Below are 13,110 nucleotides of genomic sequence, written 5' to 3' on the forward strand. Positions count from 1 at the left end.
AGTTTGGAGGGATATGTTATGTATCTTTATATGTATATGCTTCTAAACTGTTGTGTTCTGAGCACCTCTGCAAAAACAGTGATAATGTGCGAGTTTGGTGAAAGTGTTGAATGATGATGAAAGTATTTTCTTTTTGGGGATTTTCTTTCTTTTTTGGGTCACCCTGCCTCGGTGGGAGACGGCCGACTTGTTGAAAAAAAAAAAAAAAATATATATATATATATATATATATATATACATATATACAATTTCTTTCTTTCAACACACCGGCCGTATCCCACCGAGGCAGGGTGGCCCAAAATGAAAAACGAAAGTTTCTCCTTTTACATTTAGTAATATATACAGGAGAAGGGGTTACTAGCCCCTTGCTCCCAACATTTTAGTTGCCTCTTACAACACGCATGGTTTACGGAGGAAGAATTCTGTTGCACTTCCCCATGGAGATATATATATATATATTCTCCATGGGGAAGTGGAACAGAATTCTTCCTCCGTAAGCCATGCGTGTTGTAAGAGGCGACTAAAATGCCAGGAGCAAGGGACTAGTAACCCCTTCTCCTGTATGTATTACTAAATTTAAAAGGAGAAGCTTTTGTTTTTCCTTTTGGGCCACCCTGCCTCAGTGGGATACGGCCGATGTGTTATATATATATATATATATATATATATATATATATATATATATATATATATATAAATATATATATATATATATATATATATATATATATATGTATGTATGTATGTATGTCTGTATGTATATATATATATATATATATATATATATATATATATATATATATATATATATATATATATATATATATATATTTGTTTGTTTGTTTGTTTGTTTGTAAGATAAACATTTGAATTCAAGCAAGTCTGAAATACTGTGCAGTCGTATACACTACATATATACCATATATTCTTTGATCTTTGTGTTCTTGTTTTAAGGGTTGAATACTGTGCTTACCTGTTCTCTTGTACATACTGTATATCATTAGGTCACTTGTTAAACTCCTTTGACTTACACTAACTTAAAGACACATAGTATATTTCAAATGACAATACTGACTTCATCTTGACCAAAGTTATACTGTCTTTAGGGACTGGATGCAAATAAATAATTATATAATTAATTTGTTATATATATATATATATATATATATATATATATATATATATATATATATATATATATATATATATATATATATATATAAATATATATATATATAATGTCGTGCCGAATAGGCAGAACTTGCGATCTTGGCTTAAATAGCAACGCTCATCTTGCCATATAGGACAAGCGAAAATTTGTGTATGCAATAATTTTGCCAAAATCATTCTTAACCTAACGAAAAAAATATATTTCACTGTGTTTGTTTAGTATTAAATTATTGTAAACAAATCTAAAATATATTTAGTTGGGTTAGGCTAAAATAAATTGCACTTGTTATAATAAGGTTAGGTAAGTTTTCTAAGATTCTTTTGGTGCAAAATTAAAATTTTTATATTAACATTAATGAAAAAAATATATCTTTAAATGTATAAGAGAAAATTTTAGAAAGGACTTAATTTTAAATGAGTTCTTGCTAATTGACCAGTTTTACATATTCGGCATGACATATATATATATATACATACATACATATAAACATCATCTCTCAGTCCCCAACAGGATTGGAACCTGCAAACTCAGCATCACAGTACACAGTACTTTATCCACTTCGCCAAACTCCAGTCCTGATGTGGACTGGAGTCTGGCACACCACACATACATACATATACCTGGAGGGTACCATGCCTCACAGTAGATCAGGGCTTGATCAACCAGGCTGTTACTGCCAGCCACACACAATCCAACGTACAAGCCACAAATACGTACACACACACATGCCTTAAGGCATTTCGCTAATGCGGCGATTTCAAATTATGACCAAAACTTTCTATACGGCTCCTCGTCTTTCTAATATGGCGTGCCCCACACGGTTTGTTTACATTCTCCATGAGCACATCTATTATGTCTGGAAACTTTCCAAAATTTCAAGTGTTTTAAAGTTATTGCAGATTTTATATGTACTCTGATAATTATACTTATGTGTACCTGTACCTAAATATACTTACAAACTGTGCTGGCATGCAGGTACATATTAAAATCACTAAGAGTGTCCCTCTAGTCTTAACGCCATAGTAATATTACTAATACGTAATAATAATCACTCATAGGCACATTAAATGTCTTATTTTTCGTTAATATAAACATTTTTATTAATCCATCTATGATATTTTCTTCAAAAATTATATGAGAAACACGTTACATAGCATATAAACATGCTATGTTTATATGCTATGGATGTGTGGTAGCTCGGCAGAGGGAAAACGTGTTTTCTCTGGTCCAGCATCAGAGAAAACGTGTATGAATCTGCGTTTGGCCCAGTCACTCCCCTTAACACACAACGCTTTTGTTTACAATTCTCAGCATGAATTACTCATTACTTCTCCCTTTGTTTATGATGGCATCTAAAGGTAGTTGTTAGAAACGATTAAACTCAGTGAACAAGTTATGTCATTGGTAATGATATGGCTCTGGGCTGCATTAAATATCATGTAGGTATGTAGGTAGGTGCAGCTACTATGTAGCCAGGCAGACTACATAATTACATCTACCGGCTTCCTACACCTGCCTTCCTACAAATAAATACTACTCGCCTCTCATTCTACATTAAGACTACACATATTTTAAGGTAAATAATGAGTGTACTGTATGTGTATTTTATCTCTCTGGGCTGCTTTAACCCTTTCAAGGTCTGTGCCGTAGATCTACGGCTTTACGTTGAGGGTCCAAACTGTAGATCTACGCCATGAGCTCAGCTCACTCTGATAAGCTGTGAGCGGTAAATTAGGGCCTAGATCTGAGAGAATACATCTATGTGGTATGTGTGCACCACATAAAATAAATCCTGCAGCACACAGTGCACAATGAGAGGAAAAAAAAACTGAGACTGTAATTTTCGATTAAAACGGCAACTTTGCAGTGTTTTTTCGTATTTTTTTTATAGTTGTATTTGCGATTTCTTGGTCTCATTTGATAAAATGGAAGATATATTACAGAAATAGAGATGATTTTGATTGGTTGTAGTACTGAAAATGGCTTGAAAATGAGCTTGAAGTAGCAGAAACGTTAAATTTTTGCCGATGTTCAAGAGTAAACAAATGACCTCACACATTTAATACACGCCAGCTGGTGGGTCTAATATACGTTCACAAATGTGGTGATATTATTTATACAATTATTACAATATTGCATGACAGTAAATCTTCTATTTTTTGGTTTGAATAAAAATTCATTATGTGAATTAAAAATCAAAATGGAATTCATTTGTAAAGCCTCAAAATGTAACTAATGAACAGAGGAAATGTTAGTTTAGTGCCAGGAATGCCTGCACTGTTTATTCTGGACCCTATTTTGAAATTGGAATATTTTGAACTATGAGTTAAATCGGCCAAATTACCAATTTCCGATCACCCTATTTTGTAGTTGAAACAGTTGACTTGGCGATTTCTTGTGCTCAATCGATAGAATAGAAGTAATACTAGTGAATTAGCTAAGAATTTGGTCGACTGGAATAAGGTAATTGGCCTAAAATGGGAGTCAAAGTCGGCAAAATCGCCGATGCGTAAATATCGTTGACACATCAAAATTCGTGAGAGTGTAATTACATCAATTTTCCATCAAATTTCGTACTTTTTGTTTTATTACCTTCAGAAAAAGATTCTCTACCATTTCATAAGAAAAAATAACAAAACTATTTTTTGAAAATTCTTGGACACTGGTGTGCACTTTGAAATTTGGCCTCTGGACCCTGAAAGGGTTAAATATCATGTACTGTATTAAGTTTGGGACGGGGAGCCAGGGCTACCTACACCTGACATCCTACAAATAAGTATTACTCACCTTTCGCCCTACATTAAGACTACAAATATTTTAAGGTATGACATACATGCATACATACATACATTCATATACATATCACAAAATCACAAAAGTGCTTGGAATTTCACTGATTTTTCAAAATGGTTGTTCTGCATATTGTGATATCACCTGTTTACTGTGATCTTATTTCATATAATTTATATATGTATGTATGTGTATATATATGTCGTGCTGAATATGTAAAACTGGTCAGTTAGCAAGAACTCATTTAAAATTAAGTCCTTTCTAAAAATTTTTCTTATACGTTTAATGATATATATTTTTCATTAATCTTAATGTAAAATTTTTTAATTTTGCACCAAAAGAATCTTAGAAAACTTACCTAACCTTATTATAACAAGCGCAATTTATTTTAGCCTAATTCTACTAAATATATTTTAAATACGTTTACAGTAATTTAATACTAAACAAACACAATGAAATATATTTTTTTCATAAGGTTTAGAATGATTTTTGTGAAATTATTGCATACACAAATTTTCACTTGTCCTATATGGCAAGATGACCATTGCTTTTAAGCCAAGATCGCAAGTTCTGCCTGTTCGGCACGACATATGTATATTTTCAACATTGTTTCATATAAAAATATTTCTGATAATGATCTGTCACTCAGCAGGTTAATTTAAAAGCAGTAAAATATAATGGTGCAGTTTAAATTAATATCTATTTCATTAAGATAGATATATATTAAAAACCTCCATGGGGAAGTGGAACAGAATTCTTCCTCCGTAAGCCATGCGTGTTGTAAGAGGCGACTAAAATGCCGGGAGCAAGGAGCTAGTAACCTCTTCTCCTGTATGTATTACTAAATGTAAAAGGAGAAACTTTCGTTTTTCCTTTTGGGCCACCCCGCCTCGGTGGGATACGGCCGGTGTGTTGAAAGAAAGAAAGATATATTAAAACAAAATTAAAGTTAAATTAAATATTTTAAATTACTTACAGTATTTATTTCTTCAGGCTGAGTACCACAGACCACATCACCTGAAAACTGCAAGCAACACCAGCCAAGTCAATACTGAAGCAATCCATGTTACCTATACCTGTAATAAGAATAGGAATAATGACAGTTACACAAGAAATTTGGATAAGTGCAACACCACTGCTATCACCAACTTTACCAACAAAATTAGCAGATATAGTATCACTACTAATGAGGACTTTAACATCAACATTAGCATAAATACTGATGATTCATCCTCTATTTCCAAGGTTAATCCTCAGAGTTCAAGTAGCAGTCCTCTCTCCAAAAGCAGTTGTTATCTTTATAACAGTGGCCAAGACACTAATGATCTTGCTGTGTATAAAACATTTGGAGGTAGCCTAGGTAGCTTCAGTCCTCCAGAAAGAAGACATTTTGTTCGCACTAGAGTTTCCATTCCACCATCTGCAAGGAATAGAGACAGAAGTGCGCGTCCAGAGTCTTTCAGGCTTTCTTCTGATATGGCTACTCATACGAGAGTACTCCTTAAAGCCAGATCCTTTGCTGGAGCATCTCTAAGAGAGTCTCCAACTCACAAGATGAATGGGGAGATAAACTTTGCAAGGACATCTCTACGAGAGGATCAGCTAACTTACCACAGAAAAAAAGCCTATACTCAACAAAAGGGCATGAGCAAGATGGAGTTTCTGCGAGCAAGGTTTGCTAATACCTTTGAGGCAACTTCAGGTGAAAATGCTTCTGCGATACCTTCAAACAACTCTGCAATCACCAATTCTAAGTCACGTTGTGATGCAAATGGAAATCAAAATTCTGAGTTTAGAGATCATAAACTTGTTAATAAAGATGACAACAGTGTTAGTGTAAGACCTGAAGAGGGTTACACATATCTTGATTCAACAAATATATCCACAGAAAAGCCTTTAGAAAACTATGAAGAATGCTGGAAACATGGAAATTCAGAGCTTATTGAACATAAAAGTACTACTAAAAGTAACACATTTGCTGTTAAAAATGACGATCATTATATTGCTAACAAAACTCTACAAGATAATAATACACTATCACCATCAGATCAGCATCTTTCACCTAAAAGTATAACATCAGAAAAAGCACCTGGCACACACAACCTTTTAATACGCAAGGCTAGTCTAACAATCCTTAATTCATACCAGCATGAAAATTCTCAAGACAGTGTTAAGCTTCAAAAAATTCGGACCCGATCCTTCACTGGCATGGTAACTCCTCTTGAAGTAGCACCAAACCAAGAATCACCCAGGGAAGTGCTCAGTGATCGTGAAGTTAGCAAAGAGGGTACCTTAAGTTTAAGAGTTACTCAAGGTGCAGAATTGGAAAGAATAGCTCGTGTGGCTACTATGACACGAAGGGCACGTGTTATTCGTGATGGCTATGCTTTTCGGTTTTCCAGCGATTTGGGGCTGGGAGCATCCTCCAAGGTAAAAGCTAAATCAAAGAGAGAAGTCTTTGTTTAAATAGCTTTTAGCAGAACATTCTGAAATTGCAAGCTTTTTTCACTTCATATATTATTATTTTTATTACTGACCACTGTTTAGTAAAGAAATAAATATTTAGTAAAAAATTAATGTCTTTATTTTAACTGAGACAAAGATTAAGTTGAGTATACAATAGTTCAATAAGTGTTCTACTATCACTATAGTGTATTAAAAACTAATATACCAGTAATTATTTTAAGCTTTTTATATGCATATTGCCTAGAAATAAATTATATGACAGGTACATTACAATATTAGACATCTTTCATACATAAAATTATTTTATGATTTACTCTAATGTTTTTGAAAGAAAATATTATACAAATTTCTTAGGAGAAAAAAACAGTGAACTTGTAGATGCTCATTAGCTGCCAGGTGCTTTATTTTTAATTTGAAACTGTACCTTGAGTTAAATACAAATGAATAAAATGTTGAACATTGTAGTTCTGTGTATTAAGTACAGTAACTGAGAAAGGTATATAAGCACCTTAATCACCTGTCAAGTACAGACCAGTGCTACTCTAATATTGCGAGTGCTGTAATACATAATTATTGCTATAGAGGTCTACTTCAAGGTACACTACATGTTAAAAGCAATGTAAATAAAAAGTCTTAAACATGATATAATGAGATACAAATATAAATTTCTATTGTATCTTCCAAGCTCTTCAGATCATGTGAGAAATGGCTGTAAAAATATAAAAACTGCATGCTGGTGTCCCTGAGTGACTGTTATACAGCACTTCCTTCTAAGGGACTGTTATAAGGCACCTCTGAAATGATTGTTACATAGTTCTGCTGCATCTGTCACATTTTTTCCTGTTAAGTTTCAATTTATGTCTATTTCAGCCAAATTTTTCACTAAAATTAATCTGACTAATATACTGTTTTCTGGTCATTTTTGCAGAAAGAATTTGTAAATATGGTAATTTATTTTAGGCAGGAGGTGCATTGTAGTATTATTACCTCTTCAAGAAATTTGATCTTTTAAGTCAGCAATAAGCATATTTTCCAATGAAAACTGATTACAGACCTTTAATCTAATGCTTTAAAGTTCAACTGCTGAGTAAATAACTCGGTTTATATAACTTCTATAAAATCTCACTGAAGATATAATAGGTATATAAAATGTAATGTATAAGATTTTTTTAACTTTTTTTTTTTTTTTAAGAAAAAATCTTATACATTTTATATACTTATTACATCTTCAGTAAGATTTTATATTCATCAGAAAAAGAAAATGTTCCTCAACAAATGTCAGATATCATATTTTATAATTAGTCACAAATTATGGCAAAAAACAAAGTGTGCAGCAGTTTCTAACATGTGCAATAATGATTGGCATATATAAGCTTCCTACTTAAATTGAGCATTAATATCTACTTTAATCAGTGCCTTCTAGTCTCCTTAAATATTTTTGCTTAAATGTTTTTTTCTGTAAAAGTTTCCAAACTTTCATAAATTTTTACTAGTCATGTCAAATGTTAAATACAGAGATACTAGCTTTATGAAGTGTATTAAACTCTGAAGTTATGAGCTGAAGGCTATAAAGACATTATTTTTTATGCTAGACATTATTCTACTGCAAAATTTTTATGAAATTAAATTACCAATAATTTTAATTAACATTCATAACTGTAAAACACCACAGACCCTAAATATGTAAATAAGACAATAGTTCATATTACAATACAGTATCTCTGAGGATATTATTGCTGACATTTGGTGGAAATTATGAGTCTAACTTTTGTTTAAAACAAATCTTATCTAATGTTTAAAATGGTAGCTCAGACTTGAGAAAAACAATATTAAGAGGTAGTGCTGTTTAACCTCAGAAATTTCTTGACCTGGATTTATGCAAACTTATTCCAGACATTTCATTTGTATTTTCAATAAAGCAAATAAATATATCAATACACATGCCTTATATTATAACACTTGTATTTCTCTAATATAAGGGCATGGTTATGTAAACATCTTTAAATATATTTATATAAGACTGCTTCACATAACTGTAAAATAAAAATAGAATTAATCTTAGCCAAGAGAACCTTAACTCTTCTCTCCACTGTTCTGCATGTCATGGAAACTGTTTGTCCATAGCCTCGACCCAGATAAAGTGAGATTTTTATCTAAGGAATAATGGGGATCAGAGACTTAGGATAATCCTCTATCTTAAGCTGTAGTATATGGTTTTGCATACTGAGCAAGCTTTAGTACAGTATCATGTATTACTTTCCTGTGCACTAACTGCATTGTTGAGCAGGGTTAAGTGCCTTATCAAAATCTTGTATGTACCTATTCAAAGTACTATTACTATGCACTGCATTCTAAATCTTCCTTATGTAATTCATATTCAAATGAAAGATCTCACTTTACAATATTATACTGTTTTCTATTTTAAACTTTATTTTCCATTAAGATTGATATTTTAACAATACTGCAAATTTATTTGTGTAACTGTTTAGCTAAGTTCTCCATTTTAATTTCTATAGCTATAGTGAATGTTCAGTTTCATGAGTTAATGATACAATTTTATTTTTATCCTGGCTCACTTTTAAATCATGTCATTTTTCCTGATTTATTACATTGTATTTAATACTACTAATGGTACTGATATATATATTTGAGTAGTATACTGTATGTATATATGTGTGTGAATGCTAAAAAGCAAAAAATGATAGTATGACGTCTGTAAAAACAAAAATTATTCAGATATAAAGACAATAACATTTACTGGACTGAACACTGTCTAATGAAATAAAGCAGAAATAACTGCTTAATCTTTGTATATATCAGCCTAAATATGGAAGTCTGTCTCCATAATTTAAATTTAGTTTTAGTAACCTAAAGAATTTTGTACATAAAGACATGTAATCTATGTATATTAATGTTTAAGGTTGTATATTGTTGTGCTGAATGGAACAATAAATCTAGCAGAAAAATTCTTGTTTATATTGATTATTAAGTGCTACAAGACTCCATACCAACCCTACATATAATATTTATCAATGATATTGATGAAAATACTGTACATTATCTCAAATTAAATTCTTAAAATTGCTGATAATATTATGGAAAGATTACAGGTCAACACACTAATGCTTTCATACCAAATAATTTACACAAATTTCACTACTGTAAAAAAAATTTGGCAAGCATTTCATACAGGATAATTTAAGACTACATGTGATATCTCATTATATACATATACATGTACATAAAAAACTCAGTTAGGTCCTTAACTTCCACTCTTAAGGAAATTACGGGAGTAATAACTTTAAAATACACCTGAATGAAAAGTAGCAGCAAATGGTAAAATATTGCCATAAATCTTACATGGATATCACAATCCTTCTGGTCTGGCACCAATTTTAGGAATCTGTCAAGTATTTCTTATACTAACGGCTCATCTTACATAGGTCCTACTATCAGCCTCTTATACACAACTCTGTCGTTAAACCAATACTTGCCTAAATAAGAACAAAGGAGCATTGCCTTAGGCCTACTGACCCATGCTATGCAAGATCTACTCTAAGCCACTAACACACATTTATTGCTTTCCCAAATAAGAACATAAGAAAGGAGGAACACTGCAGCAGGCCTGTTGGACCATACTAGGCAGGACCTTTACAATCCATCCCACTAACAAAAGAACAAGTATGTACTGTAGCTTGCCTACTGATCCATGATAGGCAGGTACTTCTCAAACCCAATTCTTCTCATTCATGTCCAATCTTTATTTAAAGCTACCCAAGCATTGCTTCACAGCACACATTAGAAGAAAGACAACATTAAAATATTAGTTAATTTGACTGAATACTGAAGAGAACTCACAAGAAATAATAAGGAAGTCTGCAAGATGTTAAGCTAAGAATTTAAAGAGGGTGTTCTCTGTGGAAACAGGGACAATACCAGACAGCCAAGGGTAAAGGGTACACCAACAGGTACTAAACATCATGGTATAAACCTTGGTTTATACCATGACTAAACATCATACACAACAGAGAAGGGAAGAGGTGAAAAAATCTTGGAATGAGGTGGATACATCAAATGTAATGGGAACTGATGGGTATCACCATGGATTCTGCAAGGAGCAGAAGCACTACCTGAACCACTAGCTAATATCTACAACAAATCAATGAACACTGGACAGTTGCCAGAGATCTGGAAGACAGTGAATGTAGTCCCCATATTATTATTATAATAATCAAAAAGAAGCGCTAAGCAGTCCCCATATTGCAGCCTTAACTTCTAGGCAACCCTGAAACTGAAAGCCCCTTTTGTGGTGGCATTTAAATTTTTTTTTAATGGTAGAAAAAACTTTTATTTTAACCCTTTCAGTGTTGGTCCCTTCTCCATGGGGAAGTGGAACAGAATACTTCCTTCGTAAGCCTTGCGTGTCGTAAGAGGTGACTAAAATGCCAGGAGCAAGGGGCTAGTAACCCCTTCTCCTGTATACATTACTAAAGTTAAAAAGAGAAAATGGGAAGTACAATGCCTGCACTTTAAAGGAGGGGTTTGGGATATTGGCAGTTTGGAGGGATATGTTGTGTATCTTTATATGTATATGCTTCTAAACTGTTGTATTCTGAGCACCTCTGCAAAAACAGTGATTATGTGTGAGTGAGGTGAAAGTGTTGAATGATGATGAAAGTATTTTCTTATTGGGTCACCCTGCCTTGGTGGGAGATGGCCGACTTGTTAAAAAAAAAAAAAAATTATTGACATTCAGAATAATTAACTTTGCCTAACCTAATTTAACCTAACATTTAGGGCAAGGAGGAATAACATCCTGTAGGAGTGAGGAGGAGAGAGTTGTGAGTGTGGGGGGAAGTTTGTGAGGCAGTGGTAGAATGAAAGGGGGTAAAGCAGCTAGGATTGATGGGATGATAGAAATGTTAAAAGCAGGTGGGGATATAGTTTTGGAGTGGTTGGTGCTTTTATTTAATAAATATATGGAAGAGGAAAGAAAGGTGAAGAGAGTGGTGAGAGAGTGTAAAAGGAGAGCAGATGATAGAGTGGGAGAGGCACTGTCAAGAAATTTTAATGAAAATAAGAAAAAATTTTGGAGTGAAGCAAGTTAAGAAAGCCTAGGGAACGAATGGATTTGTCAGTTAACAACAGAGTAGGGGAGTTAGTAGATGGGGAGATGGAGGTATTGGGTAGATGGCGAGAATATTTTGAGAAACTTTTGTTTTTATTTTTGGGCCCCCTGCTTCAGTGGGATACAGCTTGTTTGTTGAAAGAAGAAGTGTTGGTCCCATTGTTCAATGGCTTTGAAGTCAAGTGTTGGTCCCGCAGTACTATGCCATGAGCTCAGCTCACTCAGGTAAGCTGTGAGTGGTAAATCTGGGACTAGATATGAGAGAATGGGTCTATGCAGTAAGTCTGCATGATATGAAAAAATCCTGCTGCATGCAGTGCATAATGAGAACAAAGTGCAACTATTTCTGGTTTAAAACAAGTGACTTTGCAGTATATTTTCATATGGTTTTTATGATTGCATTCTCAGTTTCTTGGTCTCATTTGATAGAAAGAAATATAGTTTATGGAAACAGAGATGATTTTGATTGGTTTCAAGACTGAAAGTAGCTTGAAGTTGAGCTCCAAGTAATGGATATGTTCAATTTTTGCCAATGTGCCAGAGTACACAAATGCATCCAATACGCATCCAATTGGCCAGTCTAATACACATTTAGGAATGTGCTGACATTATTTATACAATTACTACAATAATGCAGTAGTCTGCATAACAGTAAATCTTATATTTTTTGTGTGAATAAAAATTCAAAAGGGAAAGAAAGCTGGGCCTGGAGACATAACTAAGGAACAGAGAAAATGTTTTTTTAGTGCCAGGAATGTACATTGTGTATTCTGAACTCTGTTTTTAAATTGTCAATTTTTTAATTTTGTGTGAAACTGGCCATATTACCAATTTCTGATCACTTTACTGGGTAGCTGAAATAGGTAAATGAGCGGTTTCTTGTATTCATTCGATAGAAGAAATACTAGCAAAATAGCTATGGGTCTGGTCAACTGGGGCAATGGAATTGGTCAAATATAGGGTGCAAAGTGGGTGAAATTGCTGATGCGTAAATATCACTGAGACCGCTAACTGAGAGAGCATAATTCCATAAGTTTTCCATCAAATTTCATACTTTGGTTTCATTACCTTTGGAAAAAGATTCTCTATCATTTCATAAGATAAAATAATGTTTTTTCTTTTTTTAATTCTTCGACCCTTGGAGCAAATTTGAGATTAGAGCTCTCGACTCTGAAAGGGTTATAGGTACAGTGGAACCTTGGTTTTCGTGATTAATCTGTTTGAAAAAGTCTGACAGAAACCAAATCGTACGAAAACTGAAGCAACATTTCCCATAAGAAATAATGTAAATCCAATTAATCTGTTCCAGACACCCAAAAATATTAACAAAAAATACATTTTATAAAGAATAACTATAGTTTTACATAAAGAAAAACAATGAGAAATAAATATAAATGACTAATGAAATGGATAAATGAGCATTTAAGATCACTTTTACCTTTATTGAAGACTCTTGTTGGCGTATGGAAGATGGCGAAGAGGGAAGAGGGAGGAGGCGAGGTTATTGTTTGGAAGGGGAATCCCTGTCCATAAGGAATTAAGGTATCGAGGCCCT

General features: G+C 33.3%; 1 protein-coding gene across 1 annotated transcript; it reads left to right on the plus strand.

Moving 5' to 3' along the window:
* Nucleotides 1–4,952: 4,952 nt before the first annotated feature.
* Nucleotides 4,953–9,393, plus strand: LOC128706312 (serine-rich adhesin for platelets; the record flags this gene model as incomplete). The annotated part of the gene is given in 1 exon segment (XM_053801263.2): nucleotides 4,953–9,393. A coding segment is annotated over 1 exon segment (1,475 nt), but the record flags the coding sequence as incomplete, so codon positions are not given.
* Between the last annotated feature and the right edge of the window lie 3,717 nt (nucleotides 9,394–13,110).

Source organism: Cherax quadricarinatus, chromosome 4 (genome assembly GCF_038502225.1).
Source record: "Cherax quadricarinatus isolate ZL_2023a chromosome 4, ASM3850222v1, whole genome shotgun sequence".
In the NCBI taxonomy this organism is placed as follows: domain Eukaryota; kingdom Metazoa; phylum Arthropoda; class Malacostraca; order Decapoda; family Parastacidae; genus Cherax; species Cherax quadricarinatus.